Source organism: Eleutherodactylus coqui, chromosome 6 (assembly GCF_035609145.1).
Source record: "Eleutherodactylus coqui strain aEleCoq1 chromosome 6, aEleCoq1.hap1, whole genome shotgun sequence".
Taxonomy (NCBI): Eukaryota; Metazoa; Chordata; class Amphibia; order Anura; family Eleutherodactylidae; genus Eleutherodactylus; species Eleutherodactylus coqui.
This window is the reverse complement of record NC_089842.1, coordinates 164,674,861-164,688,643: the sequence shown is the minus strand read 5'-3', so window position 1 is coordinate 164,688,643 and position 13,783 is coordinate 164,674,861. Positions and strand designations below refer to the sequence as shown.

Below are 13,783 nucleotides of genomic sequence, written 5' to 3'. Positions count from 1 at the left end.
AGCCTGACCACTAATAAAGAGTACATTAGATTTTACTCTATTACAAGAATCTTCTTGCTTGTAGCCAAGAGGAAAGGGGGTGAGGGGCAAAAGTGTGAATACTGAATTCAATGCATCAAAAGTATGCAGTAAGCCACTAAGTTCCCACTAGTGGTGACTACAGAATGTGGGGGATTTTGGTGCTCCACAATACCACAAAGATATATGAAGAAAACAGTGGCTATGCACTTTAACGAGCTAATGTCTGTGAACCCCTGGAAGGGAAATTAAAGGGAAAGTTTATAATAAATCATAATGAAAAAAATCAATGATACATTTGGTTTTATAATATTCCAGATCACATTGGAGTCCACATTTTTGGACTGTCAAATGCAGATTTAAAAGAGTTATGTGTTTTTTACTTGTCTTCATAGAGCTCCATTCCTCAATATGAAGACTGCGTGTTTTTTTTCGCACTAGCAGCAATATTATTTTTATTATTATTTTGTTAAAAGTCAACAACAAAATAAGAGCCGAAGCTAAATTGTTCTCTATTTCACATTGATGTCTTTTTTATATCCCACAGTGGCTAAATTAAGTCATTTCTTGGATATACAAGCCATACACCGAGGAGTAGTAAGTCATTAGTTTTCATTATATTCCATTTATTTCCATTCTTTCCTTGGCTTAAGAATACATTTATTGTATACTAGATATGTCTGCATAATCCAAAGGACATACGACATTCTTTGAAATCTTCTGTTTCAAATTATAAAAAGCAATTTATTCTTTTTTTGTGGAAAATAAAAAAAAAACATTTTGTATTAAGAAATAGTCCTTGCAGGTTATAGATGCAGAGGCAATGAGTAGTTAGAAAATGTAATTCCGTGCCTCAGCCTTCCACTATCCAATTTTCAGTTTTTAATTTTCATTCTTACAGACTTCCTCCGGTCATCCAATTACGATATGGCACCTTTGACATTACTTAATTCAACTGTGTTAAAATGTTCCTTCCAACGTCAGGTGTTTCTCACTATAATCTATGAGTTAAAGAAAGTTGTAGAACAAACATGGTATTGCAGCACTGTCAAATTTGGATACCTAGGGCCCACCCGATGAGGAGATTCTGAGGGCTCATCCTCCATGTATGCAGAACATGTGCACATCTACTGCTCTGGTCCCTTCACATAGAGGACATGTAATCAATAATGTCTTAATAGGTTATTTTGTCTTCAAGCCATGATAAATAGACTCTAGTGGCAGGTGATTGACTCCGAGTCAGCTTCAAAGCTGTATCGGTGGATATAATCACTCATACGCACCAACACGTCTTAGCACCACCCAAGTTCCACTCAGGATAGCCCAAACCTGTCAAAAATGTTCCTTTTAATGAATCTGCATAGGCTACACCCCTTATTTCGTCCAATTCATATGACAGTCCCATGAAAAACTGGACTTTTTCCATAACTAGAAATGACTAGGTATGGTTAAATTGCCACTTAAACTGCCATATGAGTTACCTTATTTTGCATTCTTTGTTTTCTGTATGTTGCGGAGGGATCTCTAAGTATGGTATACTTATTATTGTAGCTCTATTATAAAATGTTATAATTGCATTTTATGGAGTCTCTTTAAACTTTTATTATATTCTTCCGCTACACTAGTACTCTTTGGCTTAAAAAGGGAAACTCAGTTACTATGATGCTGAAATTCAAGGAGTTAATTCATGGACGAAGACATAGATGACATCACCACACACATAGAATTGTATTGTGGATACTCACTTGGCTGCAAGGAGGAAGGAAACTATTCACCCTTGATATGCTCCACATTCCCTCTAGATATTGTTGAGCTTGTATGGTTACTGAACTCAATGCCCCACCAATGCCGCTGGAACCCACCGTCACTTGTACACTTGAACTTGGAAAACTTCCCTGCCCATGTGGCCATCCAAGTCCTTTCCTTCGCTCCGTCCCAGAAAAAATATTTGTAGATTTTCCAGACTGTCTACCCACCTGCCCTGTAATCATCAGCAATTCCTTCGGCGAGGATACTGTGACCACATTCTGGGGCGAGAGCCTGGGAATGACGGTAGCTACAGGCACCGAAGTTTGGGGACGGTCAAGAATATCCTGACACCCGGCTTGATTGATGGTTTGAATCATGTGCACGGCTTCTTGTTTGAGCTGATTCAGGTGAGTTGCGCAGACGTCACAGCGACTCTCTCCTTCATTCCTGCTTTTCTGCAGATAGTCAGGCACTTGGAGCTTGTCAAAAATTAAAGCTGAAAATTGGGCATTCTGAAAAAAGCAGATAAAATTAATGAGCTTGAAGAAAAGGCAAGAAAATGCAATATAAAAATTGCTTTAAAAAAAAAGGTTTATACATAATCTTTTTTTTTTACTTTCCAACCCTTTAACACATGAGAAAACAGGGTACATGAAGAACATGGTATACAACGGTAGCTAGGGGACGTGGTTTGTGAAGAAGAAGCTTTCTAAGTTCCGTATTCCGTACATGTCTTTGTGTATTCCACCTGTTCTTCCATCTGGTATATTAAGTGTTTAACTTGACACACACTGCCAACAATTACACTCATTGGAATAAAGAAACCTTTGACACTCGTAGCTGTAAAGCAACAATTGACATAACATTTAGGCAGTCAATGAATACAAGAGTCTTACGGCGGGGACAACTTGAGTGACAGAGACAGCAATATACCCAACCATCTTGCTACCTATTATGGCAAATGGAGGTCTACTTACACCAAAAGGTTGAATTCACAATGACAGCTTCAACATGTTTCTGTTGTCCGTCATAAGACATAGATATAGAATTGATTGAAAATGTTAGCCAATGACATCACTACACATGAAATCTTTGAAAATGTACCTGAAATACCGTAAATTCTAATAATCTAATAAACTCTTGAATATAAATTATGTTGTACCAGATTATCAACCTTGAAAAAAAGCTCTCCTCTAATACTTGTGCAGCACAGGCGACTCTATGGCTATGACACACATGGGCTGAATGACCTGAAATCATGATGGATTGCTGTGCAGCATTGACAACTTATGATATTCATAAATGAATGGGTCACTCCAGCATGTTTAGGGTGATCCCACTTTCAGATGCATTTAAGACAACCCATGATATAACAGGCAGCGACCTCATCCAGCAAAGGCAAAACTATCTATATCCTAGTATCACATAAATGCCATGTTTGTACCCCGAGGCTAGTAACTCCCAGCTATTACCATGGGAGAACCTCAAAAAAATGCCTTCCTCTTGGAGAAAGTGTTATCCGTTGCTGATATCATTTGGAGAATCCCTAACCAAATTTGAGCAAAACTCTAGTTAGGAAACACTACCTTAGACTGATATTACACCACGATAAAGTACAATGACGACACGAAGGGTGACATTACATAGGACAACCATCATCCAAAGAGTAGCTCAAAATCAGCACAACTGTTGTGCTTTTACAATAAACAATTATTGTCGAGAGAGTAAGATAACCCACCAAAGTTGTTGCCTAGTCATTGAAAAATAGATGATTGTCTGTTTACACCAGGCAAGAATTAATCAACCAGCAACTATGTTTTAGGTTTGTTGAAACAAAATGACCAGCGACTGCTAAAACAAATTCTCGCTCTTCATCCTGCGGTAGCCATGTTTACATGGAACAACTATTGCTTAGATTTGCTCTATCATGTGAATGTTCAGACGATAGTTCTTCTGTGTGGAGCCACCCTAACTCAGAACGTACATTGGCTCCTCTATTATATGACACCAAAGCAACACTATAACCAATGAGGAGATTAAAGGTATTGTCTAGTTGTAGACTATTTATGGCCTATCCTCAGGCCATGCCATCAATAGTTGATCGTCTGGGTAACAGCACCCAGGACCCCTGCCAATCAGCTGTTTGCCAGGTGGCATGCTTGTGCACTGAGACTATTTATGCAAAAATCAGACAGCTCTCTTCTACCTGCAGTGGCCAGAAGTGGTATTGCATGCCAAGTTCCCATTGAAATGAAAGGAACTTGGCCTGCAATACCAAGCCTGGCCACTGCAGTAAGAATGGAGCTGTGTGCTTGCTGCAGAAATCAGCTCAGTGCATAAGTGCACTGGCTTCATTACCAACTGATCAGCGGAGGTCCTCAATAATGGATTCCAGCATATACACTATTGATGACGTGTCCTGAAGATAAGCTATCATTAGTTTACAACTGGACAACCCCATTTAAGTGAAATATTCAAACTAGAGAAGAAATGTATCTATAGTAGATTATAGCATCTCACTACACAAGTGGATACTTCATTTTTGTGGAATATATAGATCCTAAGCAGCATAGCATGCTGGGAGTGGTAGTTTTGGGACTGCTGGAGCCAGCAGTTGGAGACCACTGCTATACAATATGAAGTCATCATATGTGGAAGCATGTAGCATCCCAATGCTATAGCAAATTGCAGACCGTTGGCAGCTTTAGATCTTTTCTGTTCATACTCATTTATTTTTCCTAATCTAGTTTGTTCTGAATAAGGGTCACATCATTCTACATTACATTACACCAAGGGAATAAATCCTCCCTGTGTTGGTAAAATTATCTGTCTACGCCCAGGCTTCACGCTCTGCTGTCACAGGCTGGGCATTCCATTAAAACCATTTAAAGCCATTCCATACATTAATAGCAAGGAGGTAGACTGATGGATTTATATGCTTTTGAATCCACATGTAAATATTTCAGTTGGGTCCCTTTGATCTCCACACTGGGCGTACAAAGGATTTTACAGGTCAGCTTAAACTATTCCAAAGCCAGAATTCTCTCTCCCTAGCTGGAATTTTGATTGGCTATTTGCAGAACAGCATTTAAACCACTGAACCATTTTTACAAAGCCTAGTTATATTGTTGTAACTATATTCCTCCTGCTGCTTGTTGATGGGCCAGCTGTGCTACATTGATTACTTTGTGACCCGATCAAGACGATGTGACAAAACACCTGGCTAGCGGAAGGGTGTGAAGGTTAAACTAAAGCATGTTCCACGGTGTCTCCCTGCGATAACTCAACAGGCTTGAAAGCAAAATCCTGAACTATTAACAACTGTTTTATTGGCGGATGGTAATCTTGGATTTCTCACAGACCTCTCCTGAGAGGAACATGGATTTTGAAGGAGGAAATATTTCTATCCTGGAAGAAAGAGTAATTGGAGGAGCCCATCAAATCCCACTAACAAAGTGGCAATAACGTTGGTTGACACCTAATGAACAACCATTCTCATTGTTTGCAGGTTACTGTATATGCCCTATAAAGCTCAAAGAAAACATATAGAGGATGCCCACTTTGTAAAAATCCTTTTTTGTTAGAAGGCTCTCCTGATGATAAACTGATCACGGTAACGCTACGATCAAACGTAATCTAAAAAGAAGCATCACACAGTTTCTATTGAAATCAATGGGCTATTACTGTAATGCACATATGTACCCCAGAGCAAGAGACCTCTTTGTAACCACTCTGACTCTGCTAACTCAGAATTACTTTAATAGGGTATGGGTTTAATCCTTTCCAATCCACTGTCTGATGTCTAAAGACATTATGATTTAAAGTTGTACAGCTCCGATGTTGGAAGACGCCCATTGGGGTTCTCTTACTGTATATTGCCAGCCTCTCTGCTGTCGGAGCCTATCCAACGTGTCCCCTCATTCAGTACTGGCTTTAGCCAGCATATAGCGTAATTGTATGACAACAGAAAAAGAGTAAGCCCCCTAGGAAAACCAGGATACAAATTGGATTGGAAAGGGTTAATAAACTAGACAATTATACTATATATCACTTATTTTGTTGCCTTTGGTTAAAGCTAATTTGACCAAATACTCAACATATGAAGGGAACTGGTGCAGAGCCACTACTTGCAACTGCCACTACCATACCAACCAAAGTTAATACGACCACAATTAATATTGCTGTCTTCTACTAGGAATGCACTGGTGTCATGTCTGCTTGAGCCTTAAACGAAAAAAAAAGACAGATGACTAGGAAGGGCTGGGGGAAGTGAGGTAAACCGTAGGTTACTGAAAAGTTGGATGTACGAGACACACTTGTGGAGAAGCAAGGATCTGTCCCTGATCTTACTGTGGCTGAACCTGCTTATTAAACAGACCACCCACCCTGAAAAAGGAGACCCTATGACAGGAATCTGGGAAACTTCCCTGCATATCTCAAGATAAGAGAAAGAGTGGCAACATCAGGGATGGACAGAACAGGACAGACCAACTAGAACACAAAAGTACACAGACTACAAAGTACAAGGAGGGCTAAGACAGCTCAAGGAGATGGGGCAAACCAACATGAACCAAAGTAACAAATACGAAACAGACTACCGCCAAAGTAATACCCAGAGATGCAAAGCAAAATACTTCACAGCACTGGATAGGACGAGAAATATAAGTGCATAACCAGAATAAGAACCCCCAGAAAGACGCTGATAAGCTGGCTGAGGTGAATGACAGCCCAGGTAGTTTATAAGTGCTAATACAGAAGGAAGATGTTACCCCCTCGGAGTCCAGGGCCAAATGACAATGTACATGTGCTGGTAGGTGTAGGATGTGGTCCAGCACTGGTGTCGTGATTTCACACCGGACCCACACATGCACCTAGGGACTGTTGTTACTGACAGGGACAACTGGTCATGGGTGATTAACACATCTATTGAAGTGTGACTATAGCATAATAGTTATGTGCCCTGATAAAGCTGTATAGGGGGATCTCACACACTCTAGCTGCAATTATGAAGCAACTTCAGATGCTACAAACCAGTCATAAAATGAAGGATCACCTTTACACATGGATTTACCTGGCATTGAGATATGTCTGCAGATGTTATCTGTGATGGACCAGTGAATAGGTCCACCAGCAATCACTACAACCGAAGTGGACACGGTATACAACATCAGATCCATCTTCCAATTCAAAAGCAAAGAAACTTGTGGCAGAAGATGTTTTAGTACTGGTCATCTCCACTCACAGATGACTCAATCACAATGGCAGCTCTTGACTTTTTCAACTGTTGCCACCTTTCTATGGCACATATATAACCCAATTGCATATTGAAAAGGATTTCTCAGACACAAAAGGACTAGAGATCATTTCCGAGAAACACAGGTTTGATAATAAGACACATACAGATTATATAAAGGGAGTCACTTTGCATGTCTGGGAGACATATACTGGTAGTTAATGATGTCATTTCTCAACATCATTCATCATTATGTCATAAAGAGATGAAGTGATCTTCCTCATTTAATCTAGTAAATTAGTATCAGTCTTTCAGCTATGATATGTCAAACCATTTGTTAAGGGTCCTTGTCTTGACATATCTAAGCATTTCAATTTTTCATGATATTATCTCTTTATTCATGGTATGTATGGGCACCAGGAGCATGCATTACTGGTTACTGATCTTCCATGTTGTTATATCATAGGTTAAACTTTAAAGGTGTCCATAGACATTCCATCAGAAGCGCAACTTGAAGGGCTCTAATGCAAAACCTGTAAAAAAGTTCTGTACTTATCATGTACCATTTATAATACTTGTATTTTCTTATATTGCAAAGGTGTCTTTGGGCCCCCTCAGGCTCCAAGGCCTAAATGTGACTGTTACCTCTGCACTTCCTATAGTTATACCTTGCATTCTGACAACACTGTAATGTCTACAAAGGCTACTAGACCCATGCCCAAAACCTTATGTTAAAGGAAGATAAAATCAAAAAATCATCAGTCATCTCCTCTGACTGTATAGAACAATAAGTGGTTTACAAGACTGTGTCTGGCATTGCAGTTTACTGCAGTCTAGTGATTATGGCTAACCTGCATTACCAGACACAGCCTATGCACGAGTGTGGTGCTGTTTCTGTAAAAAAGACATTTTTTCTAATACAGGACAGCTCCATTAGTATGGATGTTCAGCTGAGCCAAATGTGTTCACTAAGGCCCTATTGACATGGCCAAGTTTTCGTTCAGAGTTCCGTCCGAGTTTGTAACTGCGTAAATTAGGACAGAACTTGGACCCATTGAACTCAATGGGGCTCTTCAGACACCTATGGTCCATGTAAAAAAAAAAATCACAGCATGTTCTATCCTGGTCCAATTCACAGACGGGAGTAGGGCATGCAATCTCCATTCTCCCACACATCGGACAGCACACAGAAGGGATGTCCGTATAGTCCAATGCGAGTTGGGGCAGAGAATCTAGGGTGCAACTCACAAGCGGCTGCCTGAATTTGGCCTAATAGAGGAGCTTCCATCTCTATTATTAGTTCAAAGATCCTCTCCAACACCTACTGTTTATGTATAGTAAAATCCAGCAGACGACATTTAAAAATAAATTATTATATAAGTTATGTGATGTAGCCATAGAAAAAAGTTATGCAGCTTTTTAGAGCTGCAGCCATTGGCTTAGATGAACCAAAAGTGAAGAAATGCAATAGTACAATGTATCGATCATGTATACATATAATTGCAAATAGATACTTCAAATGTTTATCACATTTCAACAGCAAAAGGCAAAACTCATAAATTGGAGAACTCATTGGAGAAGAACGAATGGACCTCTCTGATGACAGATAGATACAAGGTGTCTGAGTTTTTGTTACGGATGATGGACTTTGTTTACCAGAGTTACAAGTGCCCATTACATTTCTAGGACAAGTCTATCGGTGGCATGTTGGGAATGACAAGAGCGAAGAAATATGTCACAGCTGTATGTCCTCAATCTTTTTTCTCTCCTTAGTAAATGTCCTCTTCAAAGCGTTTGGCTAAAAATAAGCTTGTTTGTGCAGCCAATGCAAAGCTGGAGAAGAGCAGAGGGCAAGTCTTGTTATCACAAGTTAATGTGTGGCGAGCTGTTAGAGCAGCATCAAAGCTCAGATCAGCGGTGTAACTGGTATATGTAAAAAATCCTTTTTTTTTTCATTTTAGAGAAAGCATCAAAATGGGAAGCTTTAGGGACCTTTCACACGAGCAGAATAATTCTGCAATATGCACCTAAAGACACAACTTAATCTGCTACTGTGGATTTCCACTCCATAAATCGCATGTATAGATGCAAATTTCAGTGCAGAATTGTACTGCGGCAATATAAAATTCATGTGAAATGTCCCTAAGGGTTCACAGGAAAATCAATACAGGTAATAACAAGTAGTCAAAAAAACTTGCTTTGGAAGGAAATAAAACTATATGTTGGTATATGAAAAGAGGAGACTTAAAGCCCCTTGGTGTCAATGCAAGCTCTCTAAAAGGAACACCTTCTTTTGTGGCAGAGGGCTGTTTGGTCCCCCTGAGGCACCAGGGCTGGGACATGACTGCCAGGGGCGTACCTATAGGGGATGCGGTTGCACCTGGGCCCAGGAACCTTAGGGGGCCCATAAGGCCTCTCTTCTCCATATAGGAAGCCCAGTACTATGAATAAAGCATTATAGTTGTGGGCTCTGTTACAGATTTGGCATTGGGGCCCTGAAGCTTCAAGTTATGGCTCTGATGACTGCTGCCTCTATAGCTATGGTAACACGTCAGATGAATTGGTAAAGGTTGTAAGGTTTCCAGTCCTGAATCAGTCTCCTTGCAAAAAATGCTTAAAGTCCTAGACAAAAAAAGATGGCCACGGCAGCTTCTCTGACTACCTGATGTACACTGTGTACTAGTATGCATCATTAGTCTGTCATGCTACATCTGCTTTGATTGGCCAGTGCTGCCTTGTGAACACTACTGGCCAGTCAGAGCACAATGTAGTGTCTTAGACTACCAATGCATAAAGTGTGCATCAGGTAGTCAGAAAAGTGGTGCAGCCATATTTATTTGTCCAGGACTGGAAAGTCATTTTAAAGGGATATTCTGTCTTTGGTATATAGGATTAAACAGTAGAAACACATGGTTGCACTGCTCCTCTAAATCATAGAATGGTAGAGTTGGAAGGGACCACCAGGGTTATCAGGTCCAACCCCCTGCTCAGTGCAGGATTCACTAAATCATCCCAGACAGATGTCAGTCCAGCCTCTTTTCAAAGACTTCCATTGAAAGAGAACTGACCACTTCCCGTGGCAACCTGTTCCACTCATTGATCACCCTCACCGTCTAATATCTAATCTGTGTCTCCTCTCTTTCAGTTTCATCCCATTGCTTCTAGTCTTTCCTTGTGCAAATGAGAATAGGGCTGAACCCTCTGCACTGTGACAGTAATGTAATGTCCATATCATTATAGGTTAAGACAAGAGCAAAGTACGTAAACTGACAGCTATGTACAATATGCGTCCATATAGAACCATATATAGAGAAATACATTAAAAGTAACCCTCTCCATACAACTACAGTCCCTAAGATAAGATCCTGGGAAACAAATATTTTATATAGGTATATAGGTGAAAAGTTTAAATAGGACCTGCTCCATCCCTAAAGCACTATAAACTTATAGTGCTGTTAGGTGAGGTGACAGGAAGCGGGGTGATGTATTTTTATACTCCCCCACGTCCGAGTTCCAGCGATGTTCCCCTCTGAAGATCTCACAGCGCAGGAAAATCTAACTCTTTTTGGAGTCCTGTGCGCACGCTCTCCTTTACACTTGTACCTACACAGGACTTTGAAAAGAGTCAGATTTTACTGCGCTGTGTGATCTTCAAAGGGGAATATTGCTGCAGCAGGGGAGTATAAAAAAATGAATCCTCTAGCTCCCCGTCACCTCAACTAACAGCAATGTAACTTAATTTATGGTGCTGTAGGGACGTGACAGGTTCCCTTTAACTACCACATGCTTTCTGCGTGAAGTTTGTATGGGTTTCTTCCAGTTTTCTCCCACACTCCATAAACATGCTATGTTAGTTGGTTTCCTATCAGTTTTTTTTACATTGTATGTGTCATTTAAAGAAATTAGACTGTGGCTCCCATTGGGGACAGTAGTGCGAATCTCAGTGCAATGGAGAAGAATATGTTGGCGCTATATAAGGGTGGCTTTACATGGGCCAACTATCAGCTGAAAAATGGCTCAAACATGTGACCCAAAAGACTACTGAGCAAGAAATCACTCATTAGACACTAATCACTTCATTTCAGCGCACTGAAACGAAACGACTAGTGAGCAAATTCTCACTTGGTGTAAACAGGCAGTTCATCGTTGAGTGACTACTACCTGTTCAGCATTCTTCACCTCCATTCACTGAGCCACTATCGCACCTCTGTAAAAGCACAAGAGCGATAGTCATTGGGACAACTGTTGAGCACTTTTGCCCCCGACGGGTGACCCGTGTAAAACCATCCTAAGCAATGGAAACTAAATACATAATATTGCATGTCGTATAGAGCTGCAAGGAATTTCCAGATCTGTCAACATATATGTGATCCCAAGCGCATACATTTTAAAGAAATGTTTGTTTTTGTGGTAAAAACTTAGGCACCTGTGCTGGCCCTGGGCTACATCTCATGTCACACTTTGTAAGGTTTCTAGTAGAGGAGACTATGTGCACTCATATGTAAGTCATGTAGTCAGTCCAGTGACCATCAACAATAAATACATCATGCAGACCTCCCTTATCAGTCATCAGAATGAATAGAAACAATTAACATAACAACGATATTGTATCTCATTCCTGTCTGCTAAGTAACTCAACCCTGTTCCATGTTTTATGAACCTCGGTAAGCCTTTTTGTCTCCCATGGAGAAAAGTTAGACAAAACAAGAACAGAATTACAGGAAGTTATACCGAAAACTATTTTAACAGTGCCACACATGGCATATACATCATCTCCACTGCATGCTGATAGCACTACAAGTAAACCCAATGGAAAAAACAATCTTCACATCTGTTCAAAAAACTTCAAGAAAATGGAACCACGCTGTAATACATACATTACAAATCCACTAAATGTTTCAACACATTTGACATTAGACACAGGGTTACATAGAGGCAAAAAAATGACACAACTGGAGAGGACTATACTAGACTAACATATGTTAGAGAAACATGGTGGCCTCGGTAAGCTGAATGCATGCTGTCAACCACCTTTTAAGTCATGTTATTCCAGTAGTGTTGCACTTCATCCACTAGCACAGTAGTTTCCAACCTGTAGTTCTTTAGCTGTTGTGGAACTATAACTCCCAGCATGTAGTTACACAAAACAGCTGGAGAGTCCCAGGATGGAGACCACTAGTACATATAATAATAACACCTTTATTTATATAGCACATACATATTAAGCATCACTTCATGGGTTCTGTCCCCAATCTAAATTCACCTATGTATAGGTTTTTGGAGTGTGGGAGGAAACCAGAGAACTCGGAGGAAACCCATGCAAAACATACAAACTCCATGCAGGTGTTTCCATTGGTCAGATTTGAACCTAGGACCCCAGTGCTGCAAGGCAACAGTGCTAACCACTGAGCCACAGTATGACAGTACATAAAAATTACAAAAAATAAAAAAAATCATAAAATAGATTGAAACAATTTTTACAAAAAAATACAAGCTATTTTTATGAATTTTTTAAAACTACAGTAAATGGATTTTATGCAAATTGTCAGCAGCCTTGAGGGGCTTTTGAAAGGTTTAGTGATTGAAACAATTCTACAAAAAAAAATATAAAACACCAAACTTTTCAAAAATCCTTGAAAGCTACTGACAATTTGCATAAAATCCATTTATCGTAGTTAAAAAACATAATACGTTTCCAAAAATGATTCTCTAGAATCTGATAAGAACTCACTGTGGTCTCTTACCTAGGCTTCTGGATGTGGTCTGGGAGAGGAGGAACTCATCACAGAGATAACAACTTCCAAGACCATCTGCTATCTGACTCAGAAGGATGGATGGTTCCACTGGAATAATACATAGCTCTGTAACACTATCCTCAAGGAAAAGACCATGTCCACTGGGTGTGAAGATAAAATGAAAGCTATCCATTAAGCAATCACACTCTCTAATTAACTGCTCCAACCTCTCCTATCCTGTAATTCTGGACTTCCGAATGACACGTTAATTACAATTAAAAAAAGGAGCTGCCTGTATAAGCAATTAAAGGGTTAAAACATTAACCTATTATTTCCAACGTGCAATTCAATACAGCACAAAAACTGTAGCCCAGAAACATAGTGGACTGTGCTAAACCTAATCATACCTCATTTATGACACCAATTAAAAACTGCAATTGATGAGATTTTCCTATTGGGATCTATTCCTTTGATGGTGGACCACATATGAGAGAAAGTGGTGAAATGCCAAAAAAGCAGCATTGAGAATCAGGCTGATGGCTGTCCAATAAACCAGAGACATAAATCTAGGGGGTACAGAGATAGAAGACACAAGGACCTAGTTGTCAAGAGAACAAAATTAAAAGTGAGAACTAATTGGTGGGGACAATAGTTGTATTGGGGTTTATGAGTCTGATGATATATCTCGAGAACAAATAGCTGATGGTACTAGAGGGTCCTCAAGTAACACAATAATGGGGCCAAAAGAGTCAGCAATCCATCACCTGAGGATGCAATTTGGAGAAATGAAGGGCAGGAGAGCGTTCTAACAATGAATGCAGGATTCCAAAAAAGAGAGAGTATGGGACTCACCTGATGTGCCAAAGAAGCCCAGCAGGATCACACTGCCACATCAGCAGTCCCAAAAGGCCTTACAACAATCCAATATCCTGGTTTTGGTATGGCACCAAATCCACCGAGAGACATTCACAGAAGCAGAGCAATTGTCCCAATTGCTCTGTTGAAATCCACAGAGTGCTAGTGAAAGTAATATTACCCCCCCTCCCCT

At 40.1% G+C, this 13,783-nt stretch overlaps 1 protein-coding gene across 2 annotated transcripts in view; it reads right to left on the bottom strand.

The window, feature by feature from the left end:
* KIF26A (kinesin family member 26A) overlaps nucleotides 1–13,783 on the bottom strand; it is a 133,668-nt gene that overhangs the window by 88,970 nt on the left and 30,915 nt on the right. Inside the window, exon 3 of one of the 2 annotated variants that reach the window (XM_066608142.1) lies at nucleotides 1,764–2,279. In XM_066608142.1, the coding sequence (XP_066464239.1) occupies nucleotides 1,764–2,279 (516 nt within the window). The remainder of the gene's footprint in view (nucleotides 1–1,763; nucleotides 2,280–13,783) is intronic. The other variant, XM_066608143.1, reaches the window with a different exon arrangement.